This window comes from Toxorhynchites rutilus, chromosome 3, assembly GCF_029784135.1.
Source record: "Toxorhynchites rutilus septentrionalis strain SRP chromosome 3, ASM2978413v1, whole genome shotgun sequence".
Classification (NCBI taxonomy): domain Eukaryota; kingdom Metazoa; phylum Arthropoda; class Insecta; order Diptera; family Culicidae; genus Toxorhynchites; species Toxorhynchites rutilus.
Window position 1 is genome coordinate 322,006,524 of NC_073746.1, and position 23,537 is coordinate 322,030,060.

The window sequence follows — 23,537 nt, forward strand, 5'->3', positions numbered from 1 at the left end:
CTGTTTCTTAATTTTTCCCGAACAGCCATTCGCGATAAATCGGCTCGAATGTATTGGCCAACCATATCCCTACTCTGAGAACGTCCGCTGCGGTTTTCGAACGCAGCGCAATCGCTCCCAACTGCTCATCGGTGAGTTTACTCTCTTGAAACCGGCGCAACACATCTACGGGGCGTTTAACGTCTACTCCAAAAAAGAGCAGTCGCAAATTCTGCTCTACGGTACAACGCTTGATATGTGCTACTACTTGGACCGACAGAAGGCAAAATCCGGTAGAAATCCGATTGCCGATGCAATAATGGAAAGTTTGGATGAGTTCATCCCACAGCTGCTACATCCCTGTCCGTACGAGGGGCTGCTCAATCTGACCGGAACCCAGGTTCGACTTGAAATGGTTCCACCGTATATTATTGCAGGCAATTACATTATAGACATACGGGTTTACGACAAGGATAATCAAACTATCATCCACCCGAGGGCACATTTCACACTCAACGGGAAAGGATTGCTCGGAACGCGTAAATTCCCGCAGCGAAAACAATTTCTAGCCCAACGTGGGAAAAGGCAAAAGCTTGCTGAACACAATTTTATAAATCCGCCCACAACACCACCACCGCCATTCATGATCTAATTTTGATGCTGCCTCCGCTCGTGCTCAAATTTTCTATGCTGACCTCTCGACGGAACAACAGCTGCCGGGTGAAAACTTTTGGTGGTACATAAATGAAGAATAAAGAGAGCAAATCTCTGCTCTGGCCCAGAAAATCCAGACAGAGCTTTTGCGTTGTTATTTTGCATTAATAGTCTTGCTCCGAAGTGTAGCTTAAGAAAATTAGCTTTCGAGTGCCGCTGGATATTAAACTTTTCAACATTTCGTTCTCCGTCGAAGGATTATGACGAATCAGCTGATGACGGAGTGGAAAATTCGGTATTGTGAGACAAATAAATGAAAGTCAGATACTATTAAGCTTGTTGTTTTATCATCTCATGAACATTGTTTTTCAATCATAGATTCATATGTAGGTAGAACCTTGACTGCCATCATCATCCAGCCTCCGAAAAACATCCATCATGTCCTGCTTCCCTTTACTATGCTGGTGCGTTACGGAAATCGATACACATCCAGCAGCGGCGGATAGTTCATCCACCAGTGAAGCACAACATTTGTGAAGTATTCATGAATAGAGAAAATCGACCCGGTGATGGTGGGGGCGAAATGGCCAGCTGTATTGAGCTGGCCGAACGCTGTGTAAGTTTGAAGATTGATGGTGTGCACAAATTTAATGAATATTGATGCGTGCGCGCGAATACGATCTACAATTGCGGGATGTCGACGGAGGGCCGAGGGTGAGTGCTGCCATTGGCGGCCAAGTTGGTAATTGAGATTGACATGGTTGGCAAACAGACAGAGTACTTTAATGAAATTGGACGTGTGAAATGTGTAGTTCCGGGGCGTGAGTGATTGCTGTTAATTATTAACCCAACTGTCTCGGCTTCAGCTTTTCCGTGTGGCCTTTTTTTTTTCTTTCACGTCATTCCTTGTCAGTTGTATTGTTTCGGTGGATGAAGGTGAGTTAATGAAGGTGATATTCTCTGTATGAAAACAAATATCAGTTGGACGAGGAATCGCTTTGGCTTTGAACAAGGTCACCTGTACAATATTTAACACTAAATTTACCTCTAAATAATTGTATGTCAAGTTCTGAGCAATTCTGCTGACATGTCTCATTAGCTCTTGCATGGTGCTTGAATCAACTATATAATTAGCTTCAGAGTAATTCTATTCTTAACTGTTGTCGATGGTCGATGTTACCAGTTTTTCGAAATGTTCACTGAAGCTTTGGCCGGTTTGGAGGTATAAGCTATAACATTCAGACTTTTGTGCTGGTCTGGCATATTATCCCAAAAATTCGAATTTCACAACATGAGTTATTATTTTTTGAGATATATAATAATGAAGACGGCGAATTCACATTCGTAAATTATCTTTATTCTTTGTAGGAAAAGAATGGGTCTTCACTCTAGTGAGTCTAAATCTTAAAATAAATCCTAATTCCCCAAACGGGAAGCTGAAAGAACGATCTGCAGCGCTGGTGGTCTTGTCTCCTTTTCTCTATGCTGGTATCGGAAATATGGGCCAATTTTGAGCTGCCTCAACCTGTCAACACTGAACATTACCGATCAAAAACATTTTAATCGAACTTTTTCTAAATATTAACCAGAATACAAATAAAACCCAACATCAGCTCGTTTTTCTTCATGACAATGCTCCACATACTCGACAAAATTGTCATTCCGTAGATCGAACGTGTTCTGGAAACAATCTTCATGGAGAGAGGGGGAACAAGAGAAACAATGTCCAGTCACCTAGAAAATCGATTGGCTGTCATGCAAGCTTGAAGTGTCTTAAAATGTCTTACCTAAACGCACACTTCGCGCACACTTAAACAGTATGAAGAAACAATGAAGACGATTCGGAAACCTCAAACCAAACGTCAGAGTAGAACTGTTTCAAAAGCTTTAAAATGTTTGTATGTATGGGAGCAGACATTTCTTCCTTTTTTCTTTTTCATCTCTTTTGGGATTGTACTCAAAAAAAAAAATCCAAACGATGTCAACGGAGATCGAACCAAGGCCGGTTAGAATGCAGGCTGTTTCACACGACTACGCTATCCACATAACCACTGGTGCTGTTGCGTAGAAGCGTGATCATATTAGAATAAAAAGGAGAGCATAAATGTGAATCTATATGTTTCTCGGTCTGGGCCGTGAATGTGGCAAATCATGCGAAAAGCTTTAATGCGTGCTTATTTGCAATGTGTTTCTCGTTTCGCCCGTTCATATTGCTCTTTTAGTTGCTATAGCATAAATACAAATTTGTTATTATACAAAAGATGTACTAAAGGGTGTGTCACATCAAATTGCATCACGGAAAAAACGTTGTAGAAATTCGCCCAGTAGACCGATCCTTTTGAAAATTTTAGACAGTAAAATAAAAACTATTAAACAACTTTTGGCATTTTCTTTTTCTTCATACTTCGAGCCCAAGCTCGTATGCTCGCACCTTCCTCTTTACGCCGTCCATAAGGTTCTGTACAACGTCAGGTTGTAGTTTTTTTTGGAACAGAAATCCATTTTCTCTTGAAGTCCGCCTCCGATTTGACAACTTTTGGGTTCTTCCGGAGGGCCTGCTTCATAATCGCCCAATATTTCTCTATTGGGCGAAGCTCCGGTGCGTTGGGCGGGTTCATTTCCTTTGGCACGAAGGTGACCCCGTTGGCTTCGTACCACTCCAACACGTCCTTTGAATAGTGGCACGAAGCGAGATCCGGCCAGAAGATGGTCGGGCCCTCGTGCTGCTTCAATAGTGGTAGTAAGCGCTTCTGTAGGTACTCCTTAAGGTAAACCTGCCCGTTTACCGTGCCGGTCATCACGAAGGGGGCGCTCCGCTTTCCGCAAGAGCAGATCGCTTGCCACACCATGTACTTTTTGGCAAACTTGGATAGTTTCTGCTTGCGAATCTCCTCCGGAACGCTGAATTTGTCCTCTGTGGAGAAGAACAACAGGCCCGGCAGCTGACGAAAGTCCGCTTTGACGTAGGTTTCGTCGTCCATTACCAGGCAATGCGGCTTCGTCAACATTTCGGTGTACAGCTTCCGGGCTCGCGTCTTCCCCAGCATGTTTTGCCTTTCGTCGCGGTTAGGAGCCTTCTGAACCTTGTATGTACACAGGCCCTCCCGCTGCTTGGTCCGCTGGACGAATGAACTTGACAAATTCAGCTTATTGGCGACATCCCGGACCGAACTTCTCGGATCACGTCTAAACTGCTTAACTACGCGCTTGTGATCTTTTTCACTGACGGAGCATCCATTTTTGCCGTTCTTCACCTTCCGGTCAATGGTTAGGTTCTCGAAGTATCGTTTTAGTACTCTGCTGACCTGACCGTGGATTGGACGATTCCCATCATCTTACCGATGTCCCGATGTGACAACTCCGGATTCTCGAAATGAGTGCGCAGGATTAATTCACGACGCTCTTTTTCGTTCGACGACATTTTTCCAAATTTACGAAAAATTGACAGTGAAGCATGGCCAACGGGATCTATACACTCTTATCTGATTATAAGCGAAAGCTGAAGATATAATTCCTAAAAATTAAATTTCTACAGCAATTTTTCCGTGATGCAATTTGATGTGACACACCCTTTAGTATGGGGCAGTAGCGCACTATCTGTTATTTTTAGGCTCATTTAATGTAATAAACCGGAATGTCAAAACATGCGCTAAAAATTATTTTTGAGTGTATCGAGCCTTAAAACCTTAAACAGAACACTGTGGCGTGACTTCGTGCCCGAAAGCTGTACGATCAACTGGTGACTAAATTCAAAGCATGTTTGCTGGTGGCCGAAGAAACCTATGTAAAGGCCGACTTCGGTTAGATCCCAGTACAAAAAACTTACATAACAACGGCAAGAGGAAAGAAGTTGCTTTGCTGACATATTCGCATCAAAATTGATGGTCTGGCAAACCAAAGACAGTTGTGACTAGAAAACCAAAGTTTTCAACCCAGATATAACGCAATGAACTCGGCAGTGTACAAGAAAGAGTGTCTCCAGTACCGATTTTTTTCTTTTAGTTAATCTCACGATTGCATCGTGATCGTTTATTTTTTATTTCATTATCTGTATTATAGTGATTTTCAACTCATTTCGCTGGTTCGTCACTTTTAATGGAATGAGATTCGAAAAGAGTTCGTCACTTTTAATGGTTTTTGGAAGAATGTCGGGAGTGAGAGTTCAACTCGTGACCTTTAGCGTGATAGGCATGGATGTTACCACTACGCCAGATCGCCTCCTCACATCGTGATCGTGAAGGGAAGAGGGTAAAGTGACTAGAAACATCACTCACAAGAAAACTTGTTGAAATAAGATCAAATAACGGACGATAGAATTTTGTGCTGATTAATGAGCCGAATTCCACAAGAACTTAGAGAATTCTTTCGAAACTGTCACGATTTTTGTTTCAATTTTTCCTACATTTGAGCTATAATACGTCTATTTAGATCCGGAATACACACAAATGTTGGAAACATAATTCAATTTCATAAAACATTCACAAAATACACTATTCAGCATCTTTAGCGGAACGGAAACAAAAATAAACGAAATCGATTGTGGCAACTATAACAATGAACACAGCTCTCGCTTTTGGGAAATATCTTCTTTCCATCCGACTTGCAATGCGTTGTACTTTGAAGCCACTTTCAATTTGGAAGCCATGCACGAATTTGTAAAAATCGAATGGTCGATCGTGAAGTCCCCGAGCACCAATAAGCTCAAAAACACCTCTAAATCAATACGGGCTCTCCTCAAGCAATCATAAATCAGTTTACATATGAGGTACTCAAAATGAAGTGACATTGTCGATTTCTCTACATCGGCAACCTCATCTATCGGATTCTATAGCAAACTCAAATTGGAACGTTTTTGCAGTTGAGTTATTAACTGAAGAAAAAGTTAATGAAGAGAAATCGATCAAATCACTTAAACACCCGTTACGCGTTTCATGCTTTGCTTCGTTTTTCGCTGCTATTCACCACACGTTACATTTATGTTAGGAAGGGAGTGGATTGGACAGGAAAATGTATGGGGAAAGAAACGTAAACCTATTTTATGGAATGAAACACTTGCACCTCTTTCGCGCTGTCGGTCGCGAACACAGAATCTATTTTTGCTGCATAGGTAAAATCGTTAGATCTCCAAACTCCACTCACCAATACCAAAAAATGAATCAAAGCTCGAAAGGAAAAGGAATAGAGAAGAGAAAATAATAAACAAAAAGGAAGTATTGTTACTATTGAGGATATAATTTCAAAAGAGAATAGAAAGAAAAGTTTTTATAGAAGTCACCCATTACCCAAAAAAAAGACCCGATTATCATTCATTTGGAAGCTTCGGAGGGTAAACCAATTTCTTAAACCCGAAAACCTATTTCTGAACTATTGTAAAATATTGTGTTAAATAAATGAACTGTAATTAGTATTGTAAAATGAAACAAAGTTGTGTAATTGGGCGTTTTTAAGTGAACGAAATTTAATTACCATCCGAGTGATTGCGAGGGTGGAAACAATCGAGCTCAATACCTATAGGTAACATATCGATTCAGTAAGCGACAGTCAATGTCCAAACTGTCAAAAAATCGGCTTCTGCTGCCGCTCCTGCCACATCTGCCGCTACATGCTAGAACGATGATCTTAGCACATCAGTTAGATTCGCGGTTAGAAAATGTATGGCGTTTTTCGGAACGCAACAGTCAAATTTGTTTCATTCGACCTGCGGTAGAAGGGGAGTGGCTTGCAATATAATTCTTTGTTTGTATCCAGATTATATAACGGTGTTACTCTGGTTGCTCCTTTTGGTCAGAACCATTTGAGAAGCACAAATTAGACCAATCAAAACGAGACACAGATAAAAAATTATTCAGCATTCAGCATTCAACAGCGTTATATAATCTGGATACAAACAAAGAATTATATTGCAAGCCACACCCCTTGTGATCATCAATTATTCAATTGTTTATCTGTACCCCGTTTTGATTGGTTCAATTTCTGCAATTTGCACAATTATTCAATTGTTTATATCAAGAAAAATAAGTTATTCGTTGCGATAGATGCTCAGAAATATTTCCTATCAATTGATGTAAACATCTTTGCGATCTATAAGGAAATGCACGAGTTTTAAGCATTCGGAATTTTTCATTTTTTCCTACATGTTCAGTGTTTAGATTTTCATTTTACTCGCTATATGTTTCGGTTAGACGTAGTCCTACGTCAAAAAAAACAAAAGACCATCATCAACACAGTCTCAACTGAGAAAAGATTGCAAATTATATGAAATTCTGTCGCACACATATAATGAAAAGCCTGTGGAAAAAGAGTGTAAATTTGTATTTTCTTTTTTCTTTGTGAATGAAGTATTCCATCCCAAAAAGGTAATTCGCAAGAGCGGCCTCCTGTTAACACCTTCGAACGATAGTGCGTATAACATTGGACGAGACGAATAAAATCGTTTGCAATACAGGGTCGGACTCGATTATATGTGATTCGATTATATACAATTTTGGACTCGATTATATACAGTTTAAAAAATATATTTTTTTTTGCATTTCAAATATGACTTCAAGGAAAAATGTAACCTTTCAATGTTAAGGTGTAATTTAAGTAGATATTATATGTACAGTGGGGAAAAATCGTGATTTTTGAAGATTTTGATTGAATTTTCGCCAAGAATTGTTTATATCGACATCAAGTGAAATTTAATTTGTTTGACAGAAACAATCATGTTCAATGTGAATTTTGAGAATAAAATGAATAATAACACAGGTTTGAGGTTTTTCACTTCCAAAATATTATTTAAATCCACTAATTTAGATGTTTCACAACTATATCCTGTACTAAATTTTCTCATCTTTCTAATGGAAGCAACAGAATTGTCTTCTGTAGCGTACTTTTTAATATAGCGTCAGTTTGAGACAACAGAGTCCGAAACAACTAAAAAGCTCAATAACTCTGTCATTGTTGAAATTCGAATATATGCATAGAAGAATTTTTTTTCATTAAATATAATCCTCTATCAATTCCTGAATGAATTCGGATTTTTTATATGAGAAAGGTATGATATGACTTTAAGGGGATGAATCAAAAATTAAATTATTCGTTTATTTTCAAAAAAACGAAAAACATATGCATAAAAACGATTAGAAGAAAAAAAAATTGACTCGATTATATACAGGATTCGATTATATACAGTGAAAAGAAATCCGAGACTGTATATAATCGAGTCCGCGCTGTATCACGATTCGACAGAAATATGAATGATGAATTGAAAAGCATCTTTTAGTTGAAAAAAATTATAGGAGGTTGTGTCCAATATACAACCGCATTGTTGACGTTGAACTACGCCGTTATTTTATATAAGTCGCTTATTTATACCTTTGGATATTATTCTATAGTGCTGTGAAATTTTAGAAACATCTGCTTAGTAAAACAATCTCTTAAATGTTTTTTCATTGTAGAATCAGTTGACGATAATTGATTGATGATTCATTCTTGTCCTCGCAGAACAATACACTAGCTAATCATATGTAGCAATTAATTTCATGTAAATGCATTGAAAATTTACGTCGAACGCCATTTCGGTGGCCTTTTTCGCAATTACATAGACTCGGCTACAGTCGATTATATATATGTTGCACCATCACCATTATTCCACATCTCATAACTACATCAATATATCTTTGGCACCACGAGGAAACAACAACAATGACAACACATGCAAGTATCAAATATCATGCTACATGTTATTTAGCATTGTCTCAATAGAATTGCACCCCCAGACATCGTTCGTACAACGTAAACCAATCGCCAAACAAGCGTTTGCCATAGCACGCATACAGAGCTATATATTGGTGGCTTGAAACTACTAGGAATATGAACACTTCTCATCATTTTGCGTTATTCTCAAAAGAAACGATTCTGTTTATATTACTGGCCTCGAAAAAAAGTTGCATTACTTTCTCATGTTCGACATAAGAGCAGCTGCCAGGAAGGAAGTTTTTCTACTGGCAAGCGAAACCTTATCACATACAACATTGCAGAACGACATTTACTTTCTTGGTGTCTAAACAAGCGAAATAAATCTTTTTTTGTTAATATCAACAACATCGAAAACAGTAGCATTGCTTTATTATGATCAGGATTAGCGCAATCCTAGTTGAAGGCAGTTTTGCGACTGGCACGCGAACCCAAATAACTTATAACATTCCAGTACTACATTCAAGATGCTTGGTATTCCCCAAATGATTTTTTGGCGCACAACCTTGGTGTCTGCTTCGTCATAAAGTCAGTTTAATGCATTCATGCAATGTCAAAGGTACCAACGAAGCCCTTATTATGACGAAAAACAAACAATGTTAACTGATTGGAAAAAGACTGAATTATGCCAAACAGCTTGTACTCTGCTGTAACACCGATCGATGCGAATTCGCTAATGAGTTTGTCAAGAGCGACCGCCTTCACCACCAGCGGGGGGAGCTTGATTTTGGTTGCTGCCTGGGTAACGGCGTTTACATTCTAGACCGACGCGCCGAAGTCGCCTACTTCGCTGTTGTTCGATGCGGTATCACACTCGCGAAAGCTCGGTTCAGTGCGAGCGCTTTTCACTACACCAACATCGCGTGCTTCACTAGATGACGCTTGCCTCAAAATTTGACTGCCCCTGGCAATGCGTTTGCTTTTTGCAGTGCTCGAGTCAGCCTTCCTCTTCTTCTTGCTCATTACACACTGCGCGAAGCGTTGAATTTATGACGCGGAAAGAAAAACACACGATACGAATAACGCCAAAAACGAACTGAAAAAACCACACGACGATATCCAAGTTGGATAACCACTGGTGGGGTCCAATCTTAGATCGAAGCGCAGCGAAAGCAAAGTGAACTGGATTGCTCAACAGTCCGATGCCGAATGAAAGTTTGCCTCAGCGAGATCCACTGTTTATACTCTAGGCAAGTATTCCCCTCCATTGTTCTTCTTTTCCTTTGTTCACGGAGACTTTAAATCCTACGATTTCCCCTTCGCTGCTCGTCGATAAGTTGCTCATTATTGACAGCTCTGTTCGGGAAAGCACACAAATGGACAGGAAAAACGTATGGGAAAATGGAAATGCTTAAAGTTTTCATGAATTTCAACCCTTTACACACCAGGGAATTGTTATGTATAGAATATCAATCAAATCTTCCGATTCGTTTGGTATGTAAATCGCCAAAATCCATTCGCGGCAAAAATAGTTATTAACGTTAACTTTATTTCATAAAAACGTGACCTGTTTTCTGATTTGGCACCCTTAATGAAAGACGTAGTTCTACGTCAAAAAAAATCAACTGAAAACTTTTGTATCGAAATTCAAAGAGGGGAAAGTAAATTTATTTTGATAATCCCAAAATCATGAGTAGCCATGAAACCGCACAGAATGAGGGGAATTTTCTATGTTTGATATCAGTAATACACTTCTGAAATTTGATAAAACGACAACAATTTGATAATTTAAAAATAATTTTGAAATCATTATATTTAATTTGTTTGTCTACTTATTTCTACGCAAAACAATGCAGTAAGAATGCTGCGTTTTTCGGGTGAATCAACGTGATTGCATGCCTGCATTTGAAGGGTTCCAAATCTGCAAGCTCATCAGCTGTAGAGATTGTTTGCAAAATCATTCGGAAACATCACAGGTCATGTATGTGCTTTTATATATGGTACAACTTTTCAGTACAACTTCGAGTCAAATCTCGGATTTTCTTACTGAAATGCTAGATCAGAGATTTTTCCAGCAAAGGGCCTGGCCGGGTAAGGGAGTAAAAAGTGCCCCCAAACAAAATCACTAGATGTATGGCAAATATTGTATAGGATATTAAATAAGAAATTTTGGCGGTTTATTTGAACCCCTATGTGGTTTGATGTAGGATCTGTAGTGAAAAACATACTTTTTCGTTTAATTCACGCCATCCTCAAAAGATTTGAGATAAACATTTGAAAAAAATACTGAATGTGCATCTTACTACGATGTATCAAGAAAAATTATCAAAAATAAAATTCATCAAAAATTTTAGTACTAAAAAAAATATTGAAATTTAGAAAAAAATTGGGATTTAGAGATTCAGTACTACTCTAATTCATATTTAAATGTGTTCCTACGGCTTTTCTAGATATGTGTGATTTTTTTCAGATCTTTTTCAGTGTTGCGCGGTACCAAAATAATTTTGTTTTTATATTTCCAAATAGTCTGGCTGGGTAAGGGAGTAAAAAGTCCCCCAAACCAAATCATCAGCTGTATGGAAAATATTGTATAGGGTACTAAATAAAACATTTTGGCAGTAGTACCATATATTTGAGTCCTTATATGGTACACCATATGATTTATGGTGAAAAAGGCACCTTTTCGTTTTTTTTTCACGTCATTCTCAATAGCTTTGAGACAAAAATATGAAAAAAAAAACTGAAAGTACATCTTACTTAGGTGTATCGATCAATATTTTCAAATAATTTTTTCATCAGAAAATCAAACACTAAAAAAAATTTAATTTAATTTTCATCTTTATTTTAAATGAAATTTTATTTTTTTTTATTTTGACATTCAGTACTACTCTAGTTTGTATTCAAATTTCTTCCTACGTCTATTTTAGGTATATGTGATTTTTTTTCAGAATTTTAGAGTGTTTTTCGCGGTACAAAAAATATATATATATATATATATATATATATATATATATATATATATATATATATATATATATTTTCAGGCATTTCGAAATTTTGAAAAAAAATATTACTCTGAGACCTAATTTTACTCTAATTTTTATTTAAATGTGTTCGTATGTGTTGTTTTTTTCACATGTAGCGTATTTTTTTCTTGAATTTTTAAGAGGATTGTGCGAAAAAAAATTGTTTTTTTGGCCTTTGGGCATTTTTAATTTATTTTGAATTTAGAGACCCATAACTGCTCTAATATTTTTTAAATTTTGTTTTTCAAATGTCTGTACAACTTTTTTTCTCGTATCTTAAAATATATGAGATTATCTTTACATTGGATTTAGATGGTTTACCAAATTCAAAGGAGTCAGCAGTACGATAGAGCTCTGTGAGAAAAAAAATAAGTCCTTGTGGAAAGCTCATTCGGATTAATGAGAAGAACACTTGAAAAAGTCCGATTTGTTTTTTTTTATTTTAATCTTACAATTGAAAACCACGAATACAATAAAATTCAAGAAATTTTTTTTCAAGATTTCAAGAAAATAAAAAAATAATGCAGACGATGAAGAAAATTATTGTTGTGCATCGCAATGCTCTTAAAAATTCAGGAAAAATTACGCCACATGTAGAAAAAAGACACATACGAACGCATTTAAATTAATATTTGAACAGATGTGGGTCTCAAAGTTATATTTTTTTTCAAAATTTCGAAATGCCAGAAAATCTATAACATTTTTTGTGCTGTGTATTTTTTTTTTTTTTATTATTAAATGAAAAAATAGTTTGAAGATATTTGAAAAAATTGTTTGAAGATATTTATCAATCTAGAAAAGCCGTAGGAGCACATTTAAATATGAATTAGAGTAGTACTGAATCTCTAAATCCAAAAAAAAAAAATCAGAATTTCAATATTTTTTTAGTACTAAAATTTTTGATGATTTTTTTTTGTTTTTTCTTGATACACCGTAGTAAGATACACATTCAGTATTTTTTTTCAAATTTTTATCTCGGATCTTTTGAGGATGGCGTGAAATAAACGAAAAAGTACGTTTTTCACTATAGATCCTATGTTAAACCACATAGGGGTTCAAATAAACCGCCAAAATTTCTTATTTATTAGCCTATACAATATTTGCCATACAGATGGTGATTTGGTTTGGGGGACTTTTTACTCTTTTACCTAGCCAGACGCTTTGGAAATAGAAAAAAAAATTTTGTACCGTGCAACACTGAAAAATATCACACATATCTAGAAAAGCCGTAGAAACACATTTAAATATGAATTTCTTGAGTGGTAACGATTTGGAAGATTTCAGGAAGCTTGAAATAAAGACGACTAGTCTTGAGGAGTGAACCTAGTGAAGTGAACATTTAAACAAAATAACAAACTAGGTTGCTAGGGGTCTCAGGTTGGTAGTCGGTACAAATAAACATAGGTTTGCTTAGACTGGATGACTACACTTCAACACCCCCTCTCAAACAGTTAATCCTAGGTTTGACCGTAGAGCCTCGAAACGGGTAGACTCCAACGGCTTGGTAAATATATCCGCTATCTGATCTTCGGTCTTGATAGGTTCGATTTTTAGGGATCCAGACGCCACGTGATCACGGAGGAAGTGATGCTTGACGTCGATATGCTTGGTGCGCTTCATCTCCAAATTCTTCGCCATGCAGATGCAGCCCCTGTTATCTTCGTAGATGGTAACCGGTGCGCTAGCTTCTTGCAGTTCCTTCAGAACTCCGTTCAGCCAAATCACTTCAGTCGCCGCCAGACTCAGAGCTACATATTCTGCCTCGCTGGATGATGTTGCTACTGTCTGCTGCTTCTTGCTACACCAGGAGACGGGACATCCAAACATCTTGAACAGGTAACTGCTGACAGATTTCCTATCGGTGACATCGGAGGCCCAATCCGCATCCGCGTACCCGACCAGTCCGCGACCAGTCCGCGTACCCGACCAATGGTACGCTCGATTCCTCTCGCCGGAATAGTAGCGTCATACCTCTGGTTCCTTGAATGTACCGGACCACGTTCTTCAGTGCTTGCCAGTGTTGAGTCGTAGGGTTTTGCTGGAAACGACCCAGATATCCAACCGGAAAACATACGTCAGGTCGAACACACAGCATGAGATACATCAGGGATCCCAATAGCTCGCGATATGGTTCGTCAGTGCGTTGACCTGTCGGTTCCAGTGAGAGGCCTTTCTCCATCGGAACTCTGACCGGATTGCAGTCATCCATCCCGAAGCGTTTCATCAGCCGATTGATGCCTGCGTTCTGCGACAGCTTCATTACACCAGCCTCATTGTTGTAGTCGATTTTTATGCCTAAGAAATGGCGCAGGTCACCACAATCGGACATCTCGAACAGCTTGGCCAGATCACGCTTCAATTGCGCAATCGTTGATAGATTCCGGCCCACCACCAGAAGGTCATCCACGTATAGAATCACGATCAGCTCATCATTGGGAACCAGCTTCGTGTAGAGGCAATAGTCGTGCTTGGACCGAATGAAGCCCATCATCAGCAGCTCTTCGTTGAAACGCTCGTTCCAACATCTCGGGGATTGCTTTAGGCCATACAACGACTTGACCAATCGACAAACTTGACCAGGCTTCGCTTGAACTCCATCCGGAACAGCCATGTAGATGGTTTCCTTCAAACTTCCATGCAGGAAAGCAGTCCGTACATCCATTTGATGAAAATGATACTTATGATGAACTCCGACGGCCAGCACAGCTCGGATTGTGGCCAGCCTTGCCACCGGTGCGTAGGTTTCCTCGAAATCTTGTCCCGGCTTTTGGAGATAGCCCTTCGCCACTAAACGTGCTTTGTAGCGAACGGGCCTACCATTGTCGTCCTCCTTCAGTCTGATAACCCATTTCGATTTGAGGGGTTTCACGTCAGCCGGGCACGTCGTTAACTGCCACACGTTGTTCCTCTTCAGAGAGCCTAGTTCGCTTTTGACCGCACGTAACCAATCCTTGCTGTCATCTCGTACAGCTATCTCATCATAGCTTTGTGGAGTATCTATGAAAAGTAGACCGCCAGAAGTTGCTCCGTAACCGGTAAAGTAATCAAATAACTTACCAGGGAGCGTGCGCTCCCGTTCGCTGCGCCTCACTTGCGTTTGTCCGTCGGACTCGCAGTGTTCTGGTTGCGAAGGGAGCGCTGGTGGTGTCGGATCGTCAGGCTCGTCTGGTTGTGCTTCGTCGTCGGACTGTGGATCTTCTTCTTCTTGGGAATCGTCACCTGGTTCTGCCACGTCAGCTTGTACATCTTCAGCTTCCCCCTCTTGTTCAAGCGGGAATACGACGACCAGGGGAGCTTGTGATGATTCATCTGGTTCTGCACCATAAGGAAAACGTGTTTCGTCAAACTTGACATCTCGGGCTACGATGATCTTCCGTTGCTTTCTGTCCCAGAGCCTGTAGCTATTAGGGGCATACCCCATCATGACTACCTCCACGCTTTTCGGATCGAGCTTCTTCCTTGTCTGGCTTGGAATCCACGCAAATGCCTTGCATCCGAATATGCGAACCTTCTCTACACTTGGCTTCGTACCGAACCACAGTTCAGCTGGCGTCTTTTCACACTGGAGGCTTGCCGTAGGACTTCGGTTCAGCAGGTACACTCCGGTGTAGGCGGCTTCAGACCACAAATTCTTTGGGACCTTTGAATCGAAGAGCATAGCACGTATCTTCTCGATGAGCGTCCTGTTGAAACGTTTTGCTACACCGTTCTGCTGGGGAGTATAAGCGACCGTTGGCTCCACTTGAATGCCTTTGGATCTGTACCACGCCTTCTGTTCGTTGGAGCAGTACTCCCTTCCTTGATCTACGGTCAGTCTGGAAATCGCCTTGCCTGTCACCGCTGTAGCCATTGCTTCGAACTCGGAACGGAATTTCTCGAAAACTTGGGACTTCTTCTTCATCAGGTAGATAATCACGAAGTGCGTGTGGTCGTCGATAAAGGAAACAAAATATCGTGACCCGTCCCACGCCGGTGGATCAATAGGAGCACAGACGTCCGAGTGGATTCGTTCCAACACCCGGGTTGCTCACTGTCTATTTCCGCTGAAAGGTTCGCGGCACTGCTTACCTTGTACACAGGGATCACAGAACTCAATGGCCTTTGGTTTCACATTGATGCCATTCACCATGTTGTGCTGCACCAGTTTTGCCATCGCCTTTTCATTGAGATGGCCAAGTCGACGATGCCACAATCCGCTCGCCTCTGCATCGCACATGTTTGCTGCCGGTGGATCCACGTTGATTTCCAGCTCGTACAGACTGCCCTTCAAATGGGCCGTGGCAATCACTTGGTTCTCCTTCCGTAACACTGCTTGACGACCATCAAACAGCACCGAAATTCCAGAAATTGCCAGTCGTTTAACGGACATCAGGTTATCCCGTAGGTCGGGGATATACAGCACCTCGTTGATATTTACTCGAACACCTTTGTTGCTGCAGCCATCGATCACGCCCTTCGTTCTCGCCACGAGTGTTTCGCCGTCCTTGGCAACTTGAATAACGATCGGCTCAGCCAGTCTTGAAGACGACGAAAAATACCCTGGCATCATTAATCAAATGGTCACTTGATCCAGAATCCAACTTGAAGGTGACCTTTTCGCTCTGCCGCCGGCCAGATTTTTCACGGTTGACCATAAAGCTCACAGAACCGCTTCCTGAAGCTACGTTGGCCTCACCGTTGTTCCTCTGGCGGCAATCTTTCTGCATGTGTCCCTTCCAGCCGCATTTGTGGCACTTGCCTTTGAACATTTTCGGTTTAACTTTACCTTTTTCGCCGATGAACGCCGTTGACTTCTGCACCACATCATTGTGCCGGTCACGCTGCTTCACCTCCTCTGCCAGGAGCCGCTGCTTGACGGTATCGAATTTCAAATCTTCGTCGCCTAGGTTTTCGAGCGCCGTGATTAACGGATCAAAAACTTCCGGAAGAGTCCCAAACAGCGTCACGATCAAATCCGCTTCAGCTAACTCTCCGCCTGCCTGTTTGAGCTGCCGAATCAGGTCTTCGAAAACCACCAGATGACCACGCATGGAATCGCCTTCCTTCATCCTCAACCGTCCAATCTGCTTCCGAACCACATTTTTTTCGCAGAAGTTTTATCTCGAACGATTTCCAGGCAGTCATCGCCAAGGAAACCGATCAACAGTGACTTTGCTTTTCTGTCCGTCTCGTCAAATTTCGTCTTCACCGCGGCCTCCGCAGTGTCCGCTGGGGGATCATCTGTCAACGTCTTGACCACTCCTTGCGCGTCCAGGAACATCCGTACCCGGAAACTCCAGTTGTGAAATCCAGGACCTCCGCTGAACTGGGGTATTCCGTGCACCGAATACCCATAACCTCTTGAGTGGTAACGATTTGGAAGCTTTCAGGAAGCTTGAAATAAAGACGACTAGTCTTGAGGAGTGAAACTAGTGAAGTGAACATTTAAACAAAATAACAAACTAGGTTGCTAGGGGTCTCAGGTTGGTAGTCGGTACAAATAAACATAGATTTGCTTAGACTGGATGACTACACATCAACAGAATTAGAGTAGTACTGAATATCTAAATCCCAATAAAAAATTTTTCAGAGTTTCAAAATTTTTTTTAGTACCAAAATGTTTGATGAAATTTTTTTTTGATAATTTTTCTTGATACACCGTAGTAAGTTTCGTAGTTTTTCAAATTTTTATCTCGAATCTTTTGAGGATGGCGAGAAATAAACGAAAAAGTCACAGGAGGTTGTGTCCGACACGACCGCATAGTTGACGTAGGATTACGTTAGGCTGTCTGTCGCATGCTGATTTTGGAAATGTTTGAAAAAATATATTGTTAAACTCTTTGATAATGATCTGCTGGCCCTGAAAAGGGCCGTTTGGTTTGGTTGTTGGGTAGTTTTTGTTCACTTCACCAGTGTTATTATCGAGCTTCCGGTATCAGAAATAGAAAGTTGTTTCAGCTCCGATGCCCGTTTACGGGATGTGAGACGCAACTCAATTGTTGACCGCTCAGATTCGATGCTCGTCTTGAATTTCACTGCTGCACCTTCACCATGTCAAGAAGCACGTTCTCGCACTTCTGACGGAGAGAGCGTGCCCGAAACGCTCCGCTCGTGATACTTGCTGCTGCCACTAGTAGTAAGTAGTAGTAGTAGTAGTTTGCCGCTGCTTCTACTGCCATAGAAACTCAATGTGAGGCACAGCTCGCCTATTGACCACTCAGCTTCGATGCTCGCCTTGATATAAGCTGCTTCCACTATTGCTGCTGCTACTTGTTGTCCGTTCCACGTCCATTGTGAGAATGAATGATATCTACGAGTGCTTCCTCGTTTTATATCATTTGGTATGTGTGAACTACGCGCCTCCTACTTGCTTGCGATACAAATATTTGGCTTATCGGGCGCGAAAAAGCGAAGCGAAGTTTTAATATAGCTTTTAAAAGTATGATATCATAACCCTTTTCATCATCGATGCTTTTTCAACAAATAGTCGCTCAATTGATCGAATACTTAAAAACAACGAATGTTCCATGATGAATTGAATGAAAATTTTAGACATTTCTAGCCGTTATACGACGGTTCCCTGTTAATTGCACCTGGTCAAAGAAAAAGCAAAACTTAACAATATTTTTGATCATAGTTTTACATCATTTTTATGATTAGTGGAAAACAATAAATTAAACTCTTTCGTTCAAAGCAATATCGATAGTCCTGAAAAGGACTGGTTGATTTCTCTGTTCATGTTCATGTTAGTCGGATGTAGGCAGTTGTTTACTTTTTAGCAGCGGTAGTTTTCTCCAAAGCCGTTGCTGCTTTCTTTGGCTTTGGCATCTTCGGCTTCTGTGCGTCGGTTTGCGTGGGGTTTCGTTGACACCACCAAGGCGAGCTGAACGACGGGTAGCGTGTTTGATACCCTTCATGATGCCAAGAACACGTTCTCGTACTTCTGACGAAGAGAACGTGCCTGAAACGCTTCGCTCGTGATGCTTGCTGTTGCCACAAGTACTAAACCGGTTTCAGCAATCGTTGCTACTGTTTGCCGCTTTTTATGCTGCCATAGAAGCTCTATGTGAGGCGCAGCTCACATTTTGACCGCTCAACTTCGATGCTCGCCTTAAGAAAAGCCGCTTCCACTGCTGCTGCTATCCACTTGTTGTTGTCCGTTCCACGTCCGTTGTAAGAATGGATGAGATCCACGTATACTCCTTCCTTTTATATCATTTGGTATGTGTGAAGTAGGCGCCTCCTACTCGATTTCCATGCAGCTTGCCGGTGAACGAACGAATCGGACGCGAAAATAAATGACGTCAATTTCGACCAATCAGGACTGGGTATCTCTGTTTGGATAGGGGTTGAGATTTTTCAATTGTTCGATAGTTAGTTACATGATAAATACTATTTTATTCAATGTGAAAAATTGTTATGGAGTGCCGGAATCGTTTGATGCAAAAATCTCACCAATCCATCATGAAATGAATGAGTAATAAGCGTTTGAAATTGGACATTTTTCACGACGTGATCGATTTTCGTTTTTCCATTTGTACCCCAATATGTTCCCGAAAGACGTAATCCTACGTCAAAAGTACGTTTTTCACTATAGATCCTACGTCAAACCACATAGGGGTTCAAATAAACCGCCAAAATTTCTCATTTAATATCCTTTACAATAAAGGGTGTGTCACATCAAATTGCATCACGGAAAAAACGCTGTAGAAATTTAATTTTTAGGAATTATATCATCAGCTTTCGCTTATAATCAGATAAGAGAAACTATCCAAGTTTGCCGAAAAGTACATGGTGTGGCAAGCGATCTGCTCTTGCGGAAAGCGGAGCACCCCCTTCGTGATGACCGGCACGGTAAACGGGCAGGTTTACCTTAAGGAGTGCCTACAGAAGCGCTTACTACCACTATTGAAGCAGCACGAGGGCCCGACCATCTTCTGGCCGGAACTCGCTTCGTGCCACTATTCAAAGGACGTGTTGGAGTGGTACGAAGCCAACGGGGTCACCTTCGTGCCAAAGGAAATGAACCCGCCCAACGCGCCGGAGCTTCGCCCAATAGAGAAATATTGGGCGATTATGAAGCAGGTCCTCCGGAAGAACCCAAAAGTTGTCAAATCGGAGGCAGACTTCAAGAGAAAATGGATTTCTGTTCAAAAAAACTACAACCTGACGTTGTACAGAACCTTATGGACAGGGTAAAGAGGAAGGTGCGAGCATGCGGGCTTGGGCTCGAAGTATGAATAAAAAGAAAATGCCAAAAGTTGTTTAATAGTTTTTATTTCACTGTCTAAAATTTTCAAAAGGATCGGTCTGCTTGGCGAATTTCTACAGCGTTTTTTCCGTGATGCAATTTGATGTGACACACCTTTTATTTGCCATACAGCTAGTGATTTGCTTACCCGGCCAGGCCCTTTGTCAGGGAATACGAACTGATTGTTTCTGGAGATATCACCACGAATTGTTGCTTTTGGCCCAAAAATACATCTTCACGTGCGTTTCGTGGTCCATGAGTGAACATCGTTGGTTCGTCGTTTGAATCTTTGACCGCATGATTTGGTCACTACGTCACTTCAGCACCTGAATTGCTGGCACGATAAGAACTGGATAGTAGTAATTATCATTATAGTAGTGTAAGATTGTTCGAATCCAATTTGTTCACCAAAAACCAAAAAGTTAGAAAAATCACCAAAAAATGCAAACTAACAATAACGTACTTTGCGCACGGCCCCTTAAAACAAGTACTGCTCAATGTAAGTGAAGATGTTTCGTTCCTAAGGACTTCTTAGCGACATCATCCAAATGTTGAATTTACCAGAATTTTGAAAGCCAATTTGTTAAGAACATACCGTTTGGAAAAAAAAACAAATTTTGCTCAAAATGCAGAAAACTGTAGTTTTAAAATGCTTCCTTTCGGTTTTCACTGATTTTTATAAAGATTCATGAACTTCCCTTATGAGTTCACGCATAGTTCTGACGATAACATCCGATATGCTAACCGACAATCGGAATTTGTTGAAATCCTTGAAGCGCATGCTATGGGATAAATACTCATCACCATACATATGGTTTTTCCAAGATTAACAATAAGTTTCCTCTTTGTTTGATATTTAAATTTGCGAACATTCTGTTAATTATGATGCTTTGGAAAATTGACAGTGAATTTCCAAGTCATGCCTTACTATCACACTCTAGTAAGGTTTGAGTTGGAAAATATGGGTGACTCTGTATTTTTTGGGTTTCATTTTTACCGACATATTAACACTATTACTTACTGTTATTGATTTTATACTTTTAAAAACTGAAAGAAGTCAAAATATTTCAACGCAGGCGTCACATAGTTTCGCATAATCGAATAAAAGCAACCTTAATTGACAGCATCGACTCTTCTACATGATCAAAATATTATGACATCCATGAATCCGTCAGTCGAAATTTGTTTACATATCCATCCAGCGATATTTAATTCATATCATAAAATCGTCCGTTCTAATCCGTCCCCCTTTTTTTTCCTCCCCACCATAGTGAACTCCACGCTGCAGTGTTCGGAGCGTCAGTTCCGCTGCAACGATGGCCACTGCATCCACGTTAGCTTCATCTGCGATGGCGACTCGGACTGTGCCGACGGCAGCGACGAGGATCCTCGTGAGTGCAGAGTTACAGGTGAGTGGTGGTCCCCGTTTCGTATCCCCGGCCTTGGTACGAATTCCGATATGCAAAAAAGGGTAATGGAGAAAAAAAACTTGCAGCAGCAATCAACCCTAAACTACCGACCGACAGATAGATGTGAGTGCGTGTGTCTGTGGTTGTTATTGTTTGATCTTATCTCCCTCAACTCTACAAAATTTAATTTTCCGGATTATTGGCTCTCCGGGATCGGCGCTGCCGCGCACAGTTGTCGGGAGCTTTCGCCTGGACCGGTATCATCACCGCTGCTAGATTAGGCGAACCGAAAACGATGGGGAGATGTTATACGTTGGAACTCCGAGGGATTGTTTTTGTGAAAAAAAAAGTTTGGCTCGCTCAGAAAAGCAAAAAAAAAAAATAACCGAAACGGTCCACGCATTTCCGGATGGGGCTACAACTGTGACGCGGCGATGGTGTGATATGTTTTTGTGGCGATTATTGCTCGAAGCTTATTTCATTGCTGGTCTAATTTTATGACGTGTTCACGTGCGTGGGATGAGGCGTAAAACAACAACATGGAATGATGAAAAGCGAACATTGCTGGAGAGTAAAACACACACACCACTAGCGTTTGTCCAGCGATGGCAGGACGTGAATATCACAGGATGTTTGTCCACTCCCGGTGCTGCTGGTTAGAGCTGGTTCGATTCTTCCAGCCGCTTGGAAAGTGTCAATTTTTAAAAGCTGTTTTTCTGTGTCACTCGGAACATTAGAGAGGAAGATCTTTCACATACATCACATGCATTTGTTTTAATTAAAACTCACTGCAAGTGGTTCGCTGAATGAAATAAAGCTACTATTGCTCAATGGTGCAATTCCAAATGAAATCGAACTTAAAATGCAGATTTTAAAAACATGTATTGTTGATTCGAACGAAAGTTTGTATTCCGTTTGGGTTGGAGGAAATATGAATTTTCCACAGCATTTGGGAATTTGTTGACTCAAGTGTAACTTTAGAAAAGGGCGTATAGATTTTAGTAAGAAAAATCTTTGATAACTTATATCCCAAAAACTTTGAGTCGTACCGAGATAGTGCCTTAGAAAGAGATTTTAGATGTTAAAACGTGAACAAATATACACTGAGAAAAAATTAGTACTCTTTTTTTTCTTTAAAAAAAAACTTTATATATACATGGAAAAACTATTTTTGACAAACTTTGTGAAACATCCAATTTTTATGAATTAAAAAATTGGATGTTTCACAAAGCGGCGCATATTTGAATTAAAACAGATGATTGTAACTAATTTTATGAACAAATGAAAATTCAAAAAAAATACCGCAGGACTTTTTTGACAGGCTAATATATATATATATATATATATATATATATATATATATATATATATATATATATATATATATATATATATATATATCAAACTATCATAAGGTTCTTATGATAGTTTGAGGCCCATCCCCCTCTCTAAGGGGGGCTCCCATACAAATGAAACACAAATTTCTGCATTACTCGAAAATTAATCATGCAAATAAAACCAAATTAGGTTCAGGGTGGGCCATTTAAACTGGAAGGATTTGTTTTTGCAATAGCAAAGTAAAGAAGTGGAATTTTAAATTATTTTTTTTGAAATTCATTTATTTTGGTCCAAGGAGATTTTTTTTTTTTATCCTAAATATATATTTTATTAAGGCTCATATGGCGTCAGCCTAACGGGGCCGGGAGTTCAATATTTTGACAATGTTTGCTTAGACTATGTTAGTAATATGTAACCGATTACTCGCGGTTGACTCGAGGTTAGTATTACAAGTGTTCTCATAATTGGTATGTCGCAGTCTTCGATGCTCTGTACGTGTGCCCGACATGGGATACTTCCTATTGGGATGCAGCTGACCATTAATCAGCAACGCCCCCCTAGTCTGTACCTCATATCTAGCGTGGTGCGTCTTTCTCGACTCGAGGAATCCAGGATAGAATGGTCAATGGCGCAATCATCAGTTCGTGTAGAGTTGTCATGAGCGGTACAACCTTTGGCTCTTGTTGAATAATCAGTGGACTGCACAACCTTCGGCCCGTGTATCTGTAAAGAGTGTGTGTATGTATTGCCGCGACTAAGTAAAAGTTTATCGATCGGATAGGAGGGATATGAAACGGGGACACAACGAAGGAAACATCATTAAACGTTGACATCGGCGTTTCTGAGGAACAGGTATAGATGAAGCAGAAGATCAGGGTCACGGCTACCTAAGATATCCCGGACGGGGATATCCGATTGTCTGCCTTGTGCTCTCAGTGCTCTAGAGAGCTGAGAGCGAGCAGCATGGAACCGGATACACGACCAGACAACATGCTCGATGTCGTGGTAGCCATTGTTCTAGGAGATTTGTTCTAACTACTTTTTGATTATGATATCTCATAAATGACCGCCTCTGGCCTTGACCGCAAAATGTACCCTTTTTTCGGAATTTTCCATCACTTTGCCCAATGTTTCGGCCGATATGGCAGCAATTTCTTGTCGGATATTGTCTTTCAGCGCAGCCAGGGTCCTTGGTTTACCAGTGTATACCTTGGATTTTAAATA

General features: G+C 40.4%; 1 protein-coding gene across 6 annotated transcripts in view; it reads left to right on the forward strand.

The window, feature by feature from the left end:
• Window positions 1–23,537, forward strand: part of LOC129779897 (low-density lipoprotein receptor) — an 839,868-nt gene that overhangs the window by 321,172 nt on the left and 495,159 nt on the right. For all 6 annotated transcript variants that reach the window (XR_008743794.1, XM_055787656.1, XM_055787655.1 and 3 more), the window contains exon 2: window positions 20,838–20,975. Coding sequence is in view for 5 of the 6 variants with exons in the window: in XM_055787656.1 (XP_055643631.1) it covers window positions 20,838–20,975 (138 nt within the window). In the remaining variant the exon portion in view is untranslated. The remainder of the gene's footprint in view (window positions 1–20,837; window positions 20,976–23,537) is intronic.